Source organism: Hyaena hyaena, unplaced genomic scaffold (assembly GCF_003009895.1).
Source record: "Hyaena hyaena isolate Hyena2069 unplaced genomic scaffold, ASM300989v1 scaffold_6, whole genome shotgun sequence".
NCBI classification, from domain to species: Eukaryota; Metazoa; Chordata; class Mammalia; order Carnivora; family Hyaenidae; genus Hyaena; species Hyaena hyaena.
The window spans coordinates 5,348,136-5,365,137 of record NW_024080638.1 but is presented as its reverse complement, the minus strand read 5'-3'; the positions used below and the strand labels follow the sequence as shown (position 1 = coordinate 5,365,137).

The 17,002-nt window shown below is 40.0% G+C and overlaps 1 protein-coding gene across 6 annotated transcripts in view; it reads left to right on the top strand.

Moving 5' to 3' along the window:
- LPAR1 (lysophosphatidic acid receptor 1) overlaps positions 1 to 17,002 on the top strand; it is a 135,748-nt gene that overhangs the window by 40,214 nt on the left and 78,532 nt on the right. For 3 of the 6 annotated variants that reach the window (XM_039240967.1, XM_039240937.1, XM_039240952.1), the window contains one exon: positions 16,033 to 16,192. In XM_039240967.1, coding sequence (XP_039096898.1) covers positions 16,148 to 16,192 — 45 coding nt within the window. In that variant the 5' untranslated portion in view covers positions 16,033 to 16,147. Of the gene's footprint in view, positions 1 to 4,285; positions 4,328 to 10,791; positions 10,873 to 16,032; positions 16,193 to 17,002 lie in introns of those variants that run through there. The other 3 variants (XM_039240959.1, XM_039240943.1, XM_039240972.1) reach the window with 2 other exon arrangements.

The following is a 17,002-nucleotide window of genomic DNA, read 5'->3' as shown; positions in this document are numbered from 1 at the left end:
ATCCCAAGCAGGCTCCGCACTGTCAGTGTAGAGTCCAATGTGGGGCTCCAGGTCACCAACCGTGAGATCATGACCTGAGCTGGAATCAAGAGTTGGAAAGTTAACCTACTGAACCACCCACTGATCCCCTAGCTTTACTGAGATATTATCTACCTATAATGCTGTCTAAGTTTAAGATGTACAACGTGATGATTTGCAAGTTTATTTTGTAAAGTTATTACTGTAATAAGGTTAATGTAACCATTATCTCACATAATTATCTGGTTATTTTGTTTTTGATAGTCATAACATTTAAGATCCATTCTCTTAACAACTTGCAAGTGTATAATACAAAATGCTAATTGTAGTCTCCATGCTGTGTAGATCCCCAGAACCGTGTCATTTTATAGCTGGGATTTTGTACCCTTTGACCTATACCTCTCCATTTCCCTCACTCCCTGGCCCCTGGCCACCCCTATTCTACTCACTATTTCTATGAGTTCACTGTTTTAGATTTGACATATAAGTGAGGACATACAATATTTCTCTTTTCCTGTCTGACATACATCATTTAGTGTAATGCCCTCAGGGCCTATCACTGTCATCAAAGGCAGGATTTCCCCTTTTTATGGCTGAATAATATTCCATTGTACATGGATACAACACATTTCCTTTAGCCATTCATCTGTCCATGGATAGTTAGGTTGTTTCCATATCTGGCTATTAATGTTGCCATAAAAAGGCAGTGCAGATATTTCTTTGTTTTATTTCCTTTAGATATAAGGACTGAAGTGGGATTACTAGATCTTATGGTATTTCTTTTTTTTTTTTTAATGTTTTTTAAATTTATTTCTGAGAGAGAGAGAGAGAGAGACAGCGTGAGCAGGGGAAGGTCAGAGAGAGAGGGAGACACAGAATCCAAAGCAGGCTCCAGGCTCTGAGCTGGCTCTTAGCACAGAGCTCAACGTGGGGCTCGAACCCATGAACCGTGAGCCCAAGCCAGACATTTAACTGACTGAGCCACCCAGGCACCCTTGGTATTTCTATTTTTAATTGAGTAACCTCCATACTGTTTTCCACAGTGACTGCACCAATTTACATTCCCACCAAGAATGCATGAGGGTTCCTTTTTCTCCACTGCCTCTTGTCTTTTTGATAACAGCCATTCTGCAGGTGTGAGGTGATATCTCATTGTGGGCTTGATCTGCATCTCCCTGATGATGAGTGCTGTTGAGCAGCTTTTCGGGTATCCATTGGCTATTTGTATATCTTTGGAAATATGTCTATTCAGGTCCTTTTATTTTTTCATGTCCTATTTTTAAAATCACATTTTTTGTTTTTGCCATTGAGTTGTATGAGTTCCTTATATATTTTAGATATTATTCCTTTATCAGATGGATGCTTTGCAATTTTTTCTCCCATTCTGTAGGTGGCTTTTCATTTTGCTGATTTTTTCTTTTGCTGTGCAGAGACTTTTTAGTTTGATATAGTCTCACTTGTTTATTTTTGCTTTTATTGTTTGTGCTTTTGGTGTCCTATCCAAAAAATTGGTGCCAAGGCCAATTTCAAGGAGCTCTTCCCTTTTTTTTGTCTAGTGGTTTTATAGTTTTGGTTTTATATGTAAGTCTATAATTCATTTTGAGTTAATTTTTGTGAGTAGTGTAAGATGGGTACGGTTTCGTTCTTATTTTTGTACGTGGATGTCCAAATTTCTTAACACCATTTGATGAAAAGACTATCCTTCCCCACACTGTGTATTCTTAGATTCCTTGTCATATATCAATTGATGATAATTAATCATTAATTGTGGTCTTATTTCTCAAGTCTTAATTCTGTGTCAGATGCTTATGTATTTGTTTTTATGTCAAAACAATATTATTTTGACTATTATAGCTTGTAATAAAATTTGAAATCAGGAATCGTGTGCCTCTATGTTTATTGTTCTTTCTCAGGACTGCTATGACTATTTGGGTCTTTTGTGATTCCATATGAATTTTAGGATTTTTTTCTATTACTATGAAAAATGCTATAGGAAAATTGATAGAGAATGCATTGACTTGTTAGATGGCTTTTGGTAGTATGGACATTCTAATAATATTAATCCTTATTTTCAAACACAGGATATCTTTCATTTGTGCCTTCATCAGTCTTCTAATTTTCAGCGTATAGTTCTTTTTGCTGTCTTCATCAAATAGTAATTCTTAAGCATTTTGTTGTTTTTAATGCCATTATAAATGGGATTGGTTTCTTTATTTCTTTTTGAGGTAGTTGGTTGTTCATATGTAGAAACAAATAATTTTTGTTTATTGATTTTATATCCTGCAACTTTACTGAATTTATTCCAATACATTTTTGGTGGGGTCTTTGATTTTTTTCTATGTATAAGATTATATCATCTGCAAATAGAGGCAACTTTTCTTCCTTTCTGATTTGGATGCCTTCTCTTTTTGCCTAATTGCCTTAATTAGAACTTCCAGTGCTTTATATAGGAGTGGTGAAAGTGGGCATCCTTGCCTCATTCCTGATCTTCGTGGGAAAGCTTTCAACCTTTCAAGCATAATAATGTTAGTTGTGGGTTTGTCATATGTGGCCTTTATTATTTATTTATTTATTAAATAGTTTATTGTCAAATTGGTTTCCATATAACACCCAGTGCTCATCCCAACAAGTGCCCTCCTTCATGCCCATCACCGCCCTTCCCTTCTCTCCCACCCCCATCACCCCTCAGTTTGTTCTCAGCATTCAAGAGTCTCTCATGGTTTGCCTCCCTCCCTCTCCCCAACTGTTTTTCCCCTTCTTCTCTCCCATGGTCCTCCGTTAAGTTCCTCCTAATCCACCTATACATGCAGATGTATGGTGTCTGTCCTTCTCTGCCTGACTCATTTCACTCAGCATAACACCCTCAAGTTCCATCCATGTTGCTACAAATTGGCCTTTATTATTTTGAGGTATGTTCCTTCTATTCCCAATTTGTTGAGAGTTTTTGTTATGAGCAGATGTAGAATTTTGTCAAATGCTTTTTCTTCATCTGTTGAGAGGATCATTTTTATCCTTTATGAACGTGATTGTATCATGCTTACTGATTTATGGACATTGAACCATCCTTGCATCCCAGTGTTAAATCCCACTTGATCATGGTGTATGATCCTTTTAATGTGCTACTGGATTTGGTTTGCTAAAGTTTTGGCAATTTTTGCACCTGTGTTTATCAGGGATATTGACTTATGTTTTCTTGTAGTATCTCTACATGGCTTTGGTATCAGGGTAACGTTGCACTTATAAAATGAGTTTTGGAGCACAGTTTTTTGGAAGTGTTTGAGAAGGATTGGCATTCATTGTTTTTTAAGTGTTTGGTAGAATTTGCCAGCAAAACTATCAGTCCTGGTCTTTTCTTTGTAGGGATGTTTTTGATTACTGTTGCTATTTCCTTGCTTGTGTTTGGTTTGCTCAAATTTTCTATTTCTTTATGATTCGGTCTTGGTAGGTTGTATGTTTCTAGGAATATGTCTGTTTCTTCTAGATTGTCCAATTTGTTGGCATATAATCATTCAAACTTATGACTCCTTTTCTTTTAAACCTTCTGCAAGCTGGCTGAAACTTGTTTGGAGATGGATAGGGTCCAGAAACTATGTAAGTAATGGAATATCTTCTCTTTGCTTTGAAATAAGCTCATCTGGAGAACCTCTCCCAGCTCTGGGTCCCTTTCTCCTTTGTATTTTCCTGCATATGATGGGTGTACTATATTTGTCAGTATCCTGGTTGTAAAAGAGTTAATGTTTTCCATTACCAGGCACTGACATAGGCAGTAGGGGAAATCTGGTTCATTTTGTTTCAAAATACACCATACCTCAAATAAGTACAAACAGCTGCAATGCGGGATTGGGGCCAAAAGAAATCAGTGTGGTGCTACAGACTCCAGCTGAGAGGAGTTCATGTAACATGGATCTGAGATCAGGCTCCAAAACGAAACCATCAGGCCCCAGCAGGAGAAGAGTCCTTGCTTGTCATCCTGGTCCCCTCCACAGCCACCAAACAGGGATGGCTCTTTAGAGAGGTGGCCATTTCCTCTTCCCTCTGGAGCCGCTCAGCTGTAGTGGACTGAGCACACACCACACTCAGTTTCCGGGAGCCCAGAACCACAGTAGTGTACAATGAAGAAATCTTGGAACACAAAGGATTTATAGATGTGCCTGCTTATTTTATCTCCATGACTTGGCTGAAAACAGCAACCACACTAACCCCGGCCCTACAGCACACTCCTTCCTTTTTAAGCCCCAGGAAATTCTTGGTCAGGTAGAAACTGCAGCCGCTGAGTCTCTGGTTGTTTTCCTTCTCCCAGATTTTTCAGGTAACATCAGTTTAGCAAAAACGGCTTTTCTTTTTCTGCTTCCTTTTATACCAAAATTCTCTTTTAAATTTTATAATGCTTCCTCTTCTCTTTGGCTTAGCCATATAATAACCTTTCTACATTAATGAGACGTTTTTCTGAATGACACTCTCCATTCTTTACATATTTGGATTTCCCCCTGTGATGTTTCTGGACAAGTAGGACAGCGTTTTTCAGACTGATGGTGAGATGCTTAGAAGTCTTTCAAGTGGCATCTCACAGCTGTTTTTAGGTCTCCAGCTGGTTTTTAGGTCACATCTCAGGCATAGGGGTTTTGTGGCTACTTTGTGGTTTTATTATCTCTGCAGTTTATAAAAATGGCTGCTTTTCCTTTCCATTTTCTGCTGCTTTCGTGATAAGCAGCTTCAACAATAGTTTTTAAAGACATCCACTGTCACATTTAAAACCCTTTCATAAAAGGACAAGACTTAGACTGCCATCCATGTAAGTTTGGGAGGGGCCCTTTTTTGTTTGTTTGTTTTCATAGTTACTAAATCATTGTGAACCCAGCAGGACCCTTTAATTCCCTTTGCTCCACATTCCTAATTTCTTCAACAGGGATGATAATATTTGAAATGTTACTCATAAAATTGCTGTATTAATGAACGAGGCCAGCCTTTCCTTACTGACCTCTCAAGTTGGCAGAAGCAAGGACGTGAATTCTCAGGAAACGAAGGTATTTACGTATCCTCAGCCCAGCTGGGAATAATTCACGCTGGAGCACAATCCTAGTGTTCTTGAGGTTTCGCTCTATACTTACTGTTCTAAAGAAGTCTGTTTTTAAAGAGATATTGCCAGGAGAGACCTCGCTGAGGGAAAGTGGTATATGTGGAGAACAGGAAAGGAAATTAAATTAAGCGCCTCACTTTTCCCATGGCAAAGTAGATAACTAGTATTGTATTCAATGGCCTTTATTCACCCCCCCCCCCCCCCCCCCAAACTTTGGGCAGGATGTCTAAGTCTAGACTTAGGATGTATAGGTTTTTTTTTTTTTTTCTTTTTTTTCTTTTCCCCAAAGGTAACTTATCTCCAGTTTAATTAGAGATTAGCTCTCGCAAATTTGAAAATAAATAAAATGTTCGTATTTTTGAATAGCACATTGTGGGCCAAGCAGCATCTGGAAGAGATTATTCTCACTGGTAGGCAGAAGAAATTTCATAATCCACCATCTTCAAAGAACATGGTCCCTTGTCACATTTCCCCTGTATCCTGGAAACAGAAGACGTCTTAATACCACATTGCTGGGGCATCTGCCTTTTCCTTTTTTTGCGTTACATATAAATGTATCTCTTTGATACTATAATACTTCTTCCGCTTTGAAAATAAGGCAAACCTTGGTGGTATGATGCTGCCTGCACTGTTTGCTGTGGTCCAGACTTCTCCTTTTTCAAAAGACCTCTTTGACTTTTGGCAACATGCCTCTTCTACTCAGCCATTTGTCTGAGACATCTTTTCCTGTCTTCTCTAAAATCAAGCACATGTGTGTCTGGGGTAGTCGTGTAATTTGTAACAGTAACTCCTTACCAGATTTCATTTTTAAAAATTTAATTTATTTTCGGGCCTGTCCATGCATATGTTAAATGGTGACACAGGAACACTCCCTTCCAATTAAACACATTTTCTTTTCCATGGTGGGAGCTCCTGCCCCTCCTGCTTCTTGCCTCCTCACCCCCACTCTCCCTTCTCTTTCAAACTTACAGAAAAGTTGCAAATAGAGTACAGAAGTTCAAAGCGACTTTTTATCTCATTGGGTCAGTTAAGAGTGAATTATTGACATGATGCCTTGACACCTCAAATACTTGATATTTCCCTACATACAAAGATGTTCTTCACGTAGTCACAAAACCACCATCAAAATTAGGAGACAAACATCATTATTGTATGTCAGCTAATTTTCACATCTCGCTGAACTTTCCCCAAGTTGTCTCAAGAAGATCCTTTAAAGCAAAGGATCCAGTCCAGGCTCTTGAGTTGTATTAGTTTCTCATGTCTCTTGTTTGTCTCCTTTAACATGGAACAGTTCCTCAGTGTTTTTCTCCCTTTTGTGACCTGATCTTTTAGAGATCATAGGAAAGTTATTTTGTAGCATGTCCCTCAGTTTGGGTTGGACCCCTGTTTCCTTCCGATTAAGTTCAGATTTTGAAACTTTGACAGGAGTGTGACAGAAGTGATGCTGTGTTCTTCTCACTGGGTTCTGTCAGGCGGCACATGTCAATTTATTCCAGTTTCCTGCAGTGTTCACTTTGATGACGATTAAGGTGGTGTCTTCCAGACTTCTCCACTATAAAGTTACGGATTTTCCTTTTTAATGAATAAGAATTTTGTGGGAAAGTATTTGAGTCTATGTCAATATCTCATTTCTTGCCAAAGTTCTATTAGTTTATTTATATAAAAATGAAGTTATGGATTTCTATTGTATTTAAAAGGTAATAAATTTAACCTTTAAAGGGTTATAAATCTGTTATTGTCATTTATTTTGAAGCTTAAAATTTTTATTTTGGGCCAAGAGGGTGCCCTTCAAGCTAATTTCCTTGTTCTTTTAACATGTGCCCATATTTCTTTGAGTGCTGTCCTATTCTCTGGGAAAACAGGATATTCTGAGTGATCACTACCACCTCGGGGCTTAATAAATACATATGTATTATCCTTGTATGCTTTTCCAAATGGGGGAGATATATAGATATATAATCTCAATACAATTTAATTTTATGGTATAAAAATTGTATAAATTTTTATCATATAAAATTAAAGTGTATGTAAACATCGTTTTAATAACTTGATTGGCACGTACGGTAGTACTGGATGTTTAGATTGTTTCTGAAATTTGTCATTCATATATGATAATGCGTTAAATATCCTTGTAGCAAAATCTTTGCCCTTAGTATTAATTCTTTACACAGCATAAATTTCTAGATGCCCGTGTTAACAGAACCCTTTGCTGTTACAAACTGTTATTCTGGGCTGAACTCACACTTTTCTTATCATAGCCATAGACTTGTATATTCTGGCCAGCTTTTTGGATACTTTGCCCCCTTTCCCATTTACTCTCTTTTCTTCCCTTTTTTCCTTCCCCTCACCTCCACTAATATGAATAGGTATGCTCCCAGTCCTTCTATTTTAAGCCATTTGGGAATTCTGATTTTACTTATTTTTTATGTTTATTTTTTAAATTATTATTTTTAGTATTTTTTTTAAAATATAACTTATTGTCAAATTGGTTTCCATACAGCACCCAGTGCTGGGAATTCTGATTTTAGAAACATGCACTTGCTCTTCAAAGGAAATATCTTCCATCTCCTTCATTGGTTGTATTTGGCAGAGTCCAGCTTGGCCCGTGGCTTGGTTATAGAGGTTGTAATTCTCTTTGTCTTGAAACTTCCATCCTGTGAACACCTCAGCATGGCTCATAGGCTCCCTCCTTAAACATTCCTCAGTAAAATTATCTGTGCTGTGCTTCAGGGTAATTTCTTCCTTAGATGCAAATCCTAAATCCCATTAGTCTTTGCACTAGTCCGGATTTCTGTGCAAATGGCTGAGGGTCCTGGTGTGAGAGAGCAAGACCAAGGGCATTGGGTTGTGGAGAGAAACAGGGCAGTAGTAAGTCTGTGTTATATCCAAAGAGAAATTTGTCCTACATCTCAAGAGGATTTTCTCAGTCCTTTTAGTTGACTTTTCATCCTTCATTTCCATCCCTTCTCTCCGTGCTCTTGCGTGATTGAACACACTCACCCATTTTTCTGTAACTCTGAAGTCTGTAATTCTAGCCTATTCCTGGTCCACTATTACTGAACTACAACCCCCCTCCTCTGTTTCGAAGAATACCACACGAAGTAGCTGGAGTTTGAGACTATATGCAGAGTATGGCCAACACATCTTTCGCCTTTGTAGTGACAGCAATTCTGTGATTTTTCTGCCAGTTGTGTTCTGACAATTCCTGGTTATTTTGACACGTTTCAGGATAGTGTCCCTCCTGGTCAAGAACACTTTTCAAAAGTGAAAACTTTATGCCTGTCCATACAGCATTTGAAAGCAGCACAGTGCATTTATTTAAATACTTTTGGGCCAGTCTCTTCAATCTGTAGAATACTGGACTCTGAACTGATAAGATCCATGTAAAATAGGGCGATGGTGATGCTTTTGTTTCGGCTTCTGCAGGCAGCCTGTATTCCTTCCTTGGAATGCGTCAGCTGAGTGCCATATGGAAAGAATGATAGACTCTTAGGCCAAATGTAGAATGAAAGGTCTGATTGAAAAGCTGGAGAAGCAAATGGAAAAACTGATCCTGTATGTAGGAAAAGACAAGACTTCAGAACACGAAATATATTGTCTTCAGTGAATATATTGAAGCAAGATCTTGGGCCTGATACTTTGAAGAAGAGAGGAGAGTTTCTGCCGCCACAGGTAGAGATGGTATTTTAAGACAAAACGTGAGGAAATGATCTGGTTTCTTAAGTGCTTCTCTGATTTCTTTGTTCCAACTCTGCATGCGAACCAGATGGACTGAGAGTGATCACAGCTTTCTTCGTCCCAGCTGGACCATTTGCCTCACTGGTTTTATGGGAAGCAGTGGTAAGGATAGGAAGTTCAGATAAAAAACGTAGCATGGCCCCATAGCACTCTTTTTAGGCTATTCGAGCCTGAAATTCTCCTTTTATTGAGTTCAGAAATAAAACAGTATTGATTGACTCTCAAAAGGTGAAGAATGTTTTCCTTTTTCTTGTGCTTTTCTGGAGTTTTTATTACAGTTTATATGCATTTCAGTTTATATTCATTGCAATTTATATGCATTTCAGTTATATAGCTGTTCTTGTAAGAGTTTTAATAACTGCATTTAAAAAAAAGTTTTATGTCTTTTTAAATTTATTTTTGAGAGAGAGAGAGACAGCACAAGCCGGGGAGGAACAGAGAGAGGGAGACACAGAATCCGAAGCAGGCTCCAGGCTCTGAGCTGTCAGCACAGAGCCCAATGCGGGGCTCGAACTCACAAACCATGAGATCATGACCTGAGCCAAAGTCAGACGCTTAACTGACTGAGCCACCCAGGTGCTTCTTAAGTTTTATATGTTTGTGATGTAAAGTATCAAGCATCTGTATGAGGCTTGCTTAAGAAAAGGAACTCCTTTCTCCCTACCATTTTACCCTTGCCATAGCTAGCATTTTTAATTGTTTCAGTTACTTTGTTCAGTATTTGCATTGCACCTCTAAGATTTTTTTACTTCTACTTTTTGATATATCAGTTTTAAGTACTTCTAGCTATCCCACATGGAAGATGGCCATACACATATTCCCATCCTGTACATCTCCATCCTAATATAGTGAGGTTGTGATTTTGATTAGGCCATTATTCAGCGTTAATGCCATCGTGACCTTGTTAATGTTAATAGTCAAGCCATCTAGAATTTTAGAAAAAGAGTCCTTCTCCTCTTCTGCCAATTCTTACAAGAGGAAAAAAGTTTTAATCATTCTTTTTATGTTCACTTGGTCTTCTATGTGTTTGGTATTCTGTGTACTCATTCAGTCTTAAACTCTGTCAGTTCTAGAAGTCTGCTCTCAATAGATCCAGATGGACAGCTATTCCATCAAGGCTACTTTTTGAGTCATATTACCTGTCATCCATTTATGCCAGAAATTCCTTTTGGTTTCAACTCCTGTTCCTGTATTACATGCCTTTCTTTTTCTCATTTCCCTCCCCGTTTTACCAAAGAACATCCTCCAATAGAATTGTAGGTTGTAAATCACTTGCCTCATTGTCTTCTGGCTTCCTGGTTGCTGTTGAGAAGTCCAAAGACTTTCTGAGCCCTAATTCTTTGTTTATGGGCCTCCTTCCCCTCCCCTCCCCACTCCAGTTTCTGCTTGGTTATGGGATTTTTTCTCTCTCTGTTTAAAAAATTTCCATGATGATGTGCTTAATGGGGGCACATTAAAATCAGGTGGGCAGATAGGCACTCAGTAGACCCTAACAGTCAACAAACATAAGACTTTCTGCCTTAGGAAATGTTCTGTGACCGACCCTCCCCCATCCCTCCCCACCCTGTTTCCTTTATTGTTTCATTCTTTTTATTCTTTTTATCTAGCCTTTGGATCTCCTGGGCTGGTCCTCTACCATTTTCCTTCTTACCATTCTCTTTTCCTTTGTTGTTTGCTCTACATTTTGGGCAAGTTTCTTGATATTCCAATCCTTCTACTACTGCATTTTCAATGAGCAGTTTCTAAGTATCCTGCTTTTGTTTCAGTGGGTGCAAAGTCATCTTTCTGATGTTACTGCTGTTCCGTGTTTTCATCTGCTCAGTTTCGAGAGCAGAGTCTTAGTCTTTAGATGATATAGAAGGCTGGCTTCAGATGCTAGTTAGCTCTGGTAGGGGGAATAAATACTAAGACAGCCTAGAGCTCTGACCTCTCTGTATCACATCTTTTTGTTCCTCCAGGTTTGAGGTTCAGAGTTTTTTTTTCTGCTTGGTTTCTGCCAGACTGTAGAGCTCTCTGCCGAAGGATACCACAAATTTCAGGTCTGAAATTTTTCCTACTTCACAAGAGATTCTATTTATATATAACACTTTTTTAAAGCTTTGAGGATAAATTTATTCTTTCCTGGTTTTAGCATTGATGACTTCTTTCCCCCTTTAGTACTTTTTGTTTATCTGTTATGTTTTGGGGATGACAGCTTTGAAATTTTTACCCCTGTCAGCGTCAGCCCGGCCCCCACTGAGCTTTATTTTCTGCTTCACAAAAACTATTTTTCGCTTTTATTGTTTTCTGCTTTATTGACTGCCTTCATTTAAGTTCATAATTACATTTTTCTTTCTTTCTTTTTTTTTTTTTTTTGGTTAATGCAGACTCATTCTGATCACATAAGTAAGTTTGTTTTTTTTTTAAATGTAGTACACCTATTACTTAAGTAAACATTTCCTCCATCCTAGAATCTTCCCTGCTCTTGAAGCATATTTTTCATTTGCCTGGTGGATTTGGATTTTTCTCTGTTGCTTATCCATAGAGAGGGAGGTCTATGCATATTCAGTATTGGGTATTGCCCTGTGTTCTTTCAAGAGACTGAAATGAGTCACTGTTTGACTCAAGTCCAGTTGGAGGAAAATGGTTAGATTTATAGTAGATTGATTTGCCAATTAGAAATTCATCTTTCTATGAGGCCTAGTGAAGGAGCCAGCATGGGCTACAGAAGTAAACAAAGGGGAGTTCGCCTCAGAACCAGAGACTGTCTTTTAGGTATTTGGTGTGGCACTCAGTAAGGTCATTGTCACTTGGCAAGGTTGGCCATGTCAGAAGCCAGTTGGTAGAGTATTTTCCCCCACATGTTTTCTGGGGGCAGTCATCATGGCCACATGTAAATCGGAAGTAAATACAGCCAGAGGTGACTTGTTCAGTTGAAATCAGGAACCCCTTTTAAGGAGTGAGTGTATTTTAAATGTACTTCAATGTTTGCTGGCTTCGTTCCCCCCAACCCTCATTCCTCTGATCTAGGAGTGTCATTATAAGTCTATTAAGGTCTCTTTTGCTTATATTCTGTCCACTCAGTGCAGGTTTGCATGAAGGGGATGTTGTACCTTAGTCCTCTCGTCAAGTTCCCATATTGATTCTTTTTAGTCTGTTTCTCTGAAAATTTAAGCAAGGGGTTCCACCTGTGGCTTCTAGGGTTGATTCAGGATATTTCCTAGTTTTGTATTCATTTGGTTATTTCTCTAGTAATCTGGCACAGAGCCGATGTAGCTTTCTTATTTATGGATTGTATTTTGTACATCTGTTTTGAATTGTAGGGATAATGAGTTAATTCATACCCAATGACTATAGGGGAATAGATGAATGGGCCAGTGAATAAGTAAGTGACAGCTGATCTTTTGCAAGTGAGGGGCATGAGAGGTGGTTTGTGGTTTTTGTGAAGAATGGCGCAGATCAGAAGAGGTGCCTAGGAAGGAGAATGAGGAGGAGAGGAGGGGCAGCAGTAATGACCCGAGGGTAGCCGGGTTCAGTGGGACCACCTCCCATCTCTCTGTGGCTCTCTGTAGCTGGAGCACAGTCTTCTAGCTCAAGCAAAGGAGACGGAGAGCTGTGTTGATGGCAGATTGGAAGAACTACAGGACAAGCATCCAACTGTTTGGAAGAGTTTGGAGAGAGGTGAATTTCTTTAGAAATCCAGTGCAGGGCTGTGGTTCTGTCGTGAGGCTCTGGGAGGTCTTATAAATGTCATTTTAGGACTTCCTCCTACGAGACAGCTGATTGATATCCTTTGCGGTAGTATTGCTTAGCCCTTGTTTTTGTTTTCTTAGAGTGAAGTCACTATATGCCATTTTATACAGGGCTCCTATCATGTAAGAATAGGTTCAACAGAAGCCTCCCAACTAGAAAGGTCTGAAATGCTTTAGGAGAAGGCAGTTAATTTTCTGCCTTATTTTCTTGCCTTTTTCTTGAATAGTTGAAGCTACCAGTCTGAGCTATTAGGCAGCTCAAGGGCGTGTAACGTACATCAGTACTAGGAACACATCATTATGGTTTTCTACAGAGAGCAGTGTAGGATTCTCGGTTTCAGAGTTTGGAGAAATTAGCTAACCCTCAGGACCTCGGACTTCCAGGCTGAAACTTTTGCTTGAGAAAACTCTTAAGCCCATTCTCTCCTTCCTTTGTGTTCATGTAGGGACTAGTCTGCAGAAAGAGCACGGCTTGGCATAGGGTCTGATTCCCGTGTCAGCTCCCTCACTTCTGGGCTGTGAGCATGCTGCACAACCTTTCAAAGCCTCAGGGATTTTGTCCATGAAATGAGCGAATGGTACCCGTCTCAAACTATGTGAAATGAGTTCTTCAGCACTCAGCCTCTTGTCAGCTTTCATTAAATCCCAATCTTCTACCTTTCGTCCTTTGCTTTTTTTTTAATGTTTTATTTTTATTTTATTTTTTGAGAGAGAGAGAGAGAGGGAGGGGCCGAGAGAGAGAACGAAACATAGGATCTGAAGCCGGCTTTGCGCCTGAAGGCTGAGAGCAGCAAGCCTGATATGCTGCTTGAACTTAAAAACCATGAGAACATGACCTGAGCCAAAGTCAAGACGATCAGCCTACTGAGCCACCCAGTGCCCCTCCCACTTGGTGTTTTAGCAGTGATGCCATCTGGGGTATTCGTCACATGCACTTCTGTATCCTTTTCCACACTACGGGCTAGCTGCCCACTATTCACCTTTCAGGCAATTCTCTGTGCCCTGAATATTGAAAATATTTTAAGGTGGTATTGCTTAATGACTTAACTTGGCAGAAATGATAGGGCCTGGGCACATAGCTTGAGTCTTTAAGAGTAGAATCTCACTTGCCTGCTTATTTTTGATTTTTTGGTTATCATGCTATTCATATATATTCATCTGTTTACGCCAGATATGATAGAGCAAGACAAGGTGAAATAGAAATAGGTGAGGAGAAAAGAAATATAAAAAAGTAGTAGTGGGCATAAAAGGATGCCAGGACAAAAGAGCACACCATGAGGGTCCAGTAATTTCTTCTGTGGAGGCTTGGCACTCCAGCACAAAGATACTCCCATATACATGTACCTTTTTCCCAGCTGCTCATTAAATTCACGTCATGATAAACAGTGGGCCTTCTTTTTCCCCTCAACCCATGACTAAGAACATCAGTGTTGTCTCAGGGCACCTAAGGAATTGTGGGTTGAATGTTATACCAAAATAGTTCGACGGCTTTACTTGTTAATAACTATAGTCTGTCTAACAGAGGGAAGAAAATAGGAAGGGGCCACAGTTCTAAACAAAACCTTAAAGCAATTGAAACTATAGTATGAAGGATAATATGCAAAGGCAGGATAAAAATCAGAATTTTAAAGTTCATAGAAGCTGCTGCCAAACCTATATTATTTCTTAGGAAGCAGTTGGGAGGTTTTGCGACTTGCCAGCATCATCAGCTAAGATAAGGGCAGTGCCAGAGGATTTGGGGTTCCAAAGACTTGGATTAAGTGTGCAACTCAAGACTTAAATCGTTACTTTTACTATAATGAAAAGTACCATTTTCCAGTAGCTGAAAAGTGTTCAGGTATCATCTGGCATGCTAGTGAAACTCCAAAGTGTATTTCCAGACAAAAGCTCCCTGTGGTCGGGGCAGGCTCAGTTGTATTCTTTATGCTCCTGGTTCACGTTAGATGTTCAATAAATATCTTGTGAGTAAAAGGAAGGATATTGTTAGGTGATATGAAACCTAAAAATGAGAAATTTTCTTCTAATGGAAGACTTGTCTTAAATTTCCTTTTATTTTTTTAATTGTTATTTTTGAGAGAGAGAGCAAGTGGGAAAGTAGCAGAGAAGGAGAGATAGAGAGACAGACAGACAGACATAAAATCTGAGACAGGCTCCAGGCTTTGAGCTGTCAGCACAGAGCCCGACGTGGGGCTCGAACTCACGAGCCGTGAGATCACGACCTGAGCTGAAGTTGGATGCTCAACCGACTGAGCCACCCAGGCGCCCCACAGTTGTCTTAAATTCTTTAAAAAAATTCTCTTTGGACTGAATTGCAGTATGGAAATAGTCACATCAGTCTTGTGACAGAAACTGGGCCACGCTTTCCTGCATAGAACTTGGCATATTTTTGAGTTTTGTTAATGAACGTATTAATAACAGAAGATGTATTTATATTTTGTTCATATCTAGTGTCCTCTTTCCGAGGATGTCACAAAGACTGTAGAGGTGCACTTTGCCCTCACTCCTGTGTGAGGCTGAGGAACGAAGCCCTCCCACCCTCCTCCCCACCCGTTGGGGTACTTGATTCATTCTTGTAACTGACTCCTGTCATGGTGGGATGTCTTGACTTTTCTTTAATCTTAGTGGTGACTAAGTTTCCTGAGGAAGTGTACACATGGACCGTGCTCACTGTCTTATGTTCCATACTAGGCTGGGACCTGATTGTGGCTCTAGTCCTGGTTCTGTCATGAACAAAACGTATGACTAGCTTCTTTTCTTCTCCACACCTGAGTTTTTTCATCTGCAAATGGGTATGCTTGGACTGGGTGATCGTGAAGACACTTAATGGTATTATTCTCTTTGCCCTTTCTGTTTGAGCTATCAGTTATCAATCGTGGGTCACCTAATTCCTTTGTTGTTGACTGACAGAATGGCCTCTCCCGTTGGCCCACTGTCCTCAGGTTTACAGCTTGAAACTGCCTCCTCGAAATATCTAGCCAGCAAGGAGAACTGGAGTCACACTGAAATACATTTCGACCTAGCATGATTTGGAAGAGTGATACGAATCATGTGCTGGCTCTGAGATGTTAGATGCTCCCTACTGGATTCATTTTTAAAACATTTTTTTAAATGTTTCTTTTTTTTTTTTTTTAATTTGAGAGAGAAAGAGAGAGCATACGAGTCGGGGATGGGCACAGAGGGAGAGGGAGACATGGAATCCGAAGCAGGCTTCAGGCTCTGAGCTGTCAGCACAGAGCCCAATGGGAGGCTTGAACTCACGAACCATGAGATCATGACCTGAGCTGAAGTCGGACGCTTGACCGACTGAGCCACCCAAGTGCTCCCCCGCCTCCCGCCCTGCCCCAACTGGATTCTTCTTTTCATTACGCCAGTAGCTGGCATATGGAACGGGGGATTTTTGCTTCCCCTGGCCAGGAAGGAAGTGCTTGTCTTTTCAGGCTAAATGTGGGTTTTCCTGTCTTTTTCCAGGTACACAGTTTCTCCTAGCATGACTGCGATCTGATCAGCGAATCACGTAACTAGACTCCCGTGTCTGGTGTCACTGTGCCGGGTCCTGGTCACTGCCCACGACTGCAGAGCTGCCATGGTTACCACCTTTACTTCCACCCCTGCAAGTTCACAGCCCCAGGTGAGTGATTCAACCTGGCATAAGTTTGGCCGTACTAATCTTAATTTTGTCAAATATTTAAATTGAGTTTCTGAAGGTGCATTTCACTGTAGGAATGGTATGTTGCCTTCTAATTATTATTTGGTGGGCATTTGGATAAGTGTGCTTTTGTGAAGGAGGTGCTCTTTAGTTCAAGAAGCAGCTGGGACAATGAGCAAGTGATTACAGCAAACCAGCCTCTGTTGGCACGAGTCTCGGTGGTCAGTGCATAGAATGCCTGGCTATTACTATAGGCGTCAAACTCCCAGTCAAGACGGTCAATAGTAAATCCTGCCGCTCTCCCTCTCTTGGCTTTTTTAGGGTTTTAATGAAATATCTCAGGACAGAGCTAATCTTACACCAGTTTTCTCACTGCGGTCTCATGGTCTTCCTATAATTATTATTTTGCCTTGGCCTGTTCTAGGAGCTTCGAAAAGATGTATGTCCAGAAACTTCTGAAGAATAGTCATGAGTTACTTGCTCTGTCCAGTGAAGAGCAGGTACATGGCTAGAACATTGCCTTCAGATTGTTTTACAGTCTGATCTATTAGAGAATTAACTGGATTCTTTCAGTTTTAGCAGGCAGTGGGGCACAGGAGGGAAGCAGCCTTTGGAATCATTGAATTCACATCCTGATTGTTGGATGGCTTTAGACATGGTAATCTCACGTCACTTCAGTGTCTTCTGTCACCATCCTTCCTGGGATGACTGTATGGATTAAACGATAGCATATATGCAGAGCTCATAGTAGGTGCTCAACAATTATAGTTTCCCATCTGCTCTTCCTTCTCC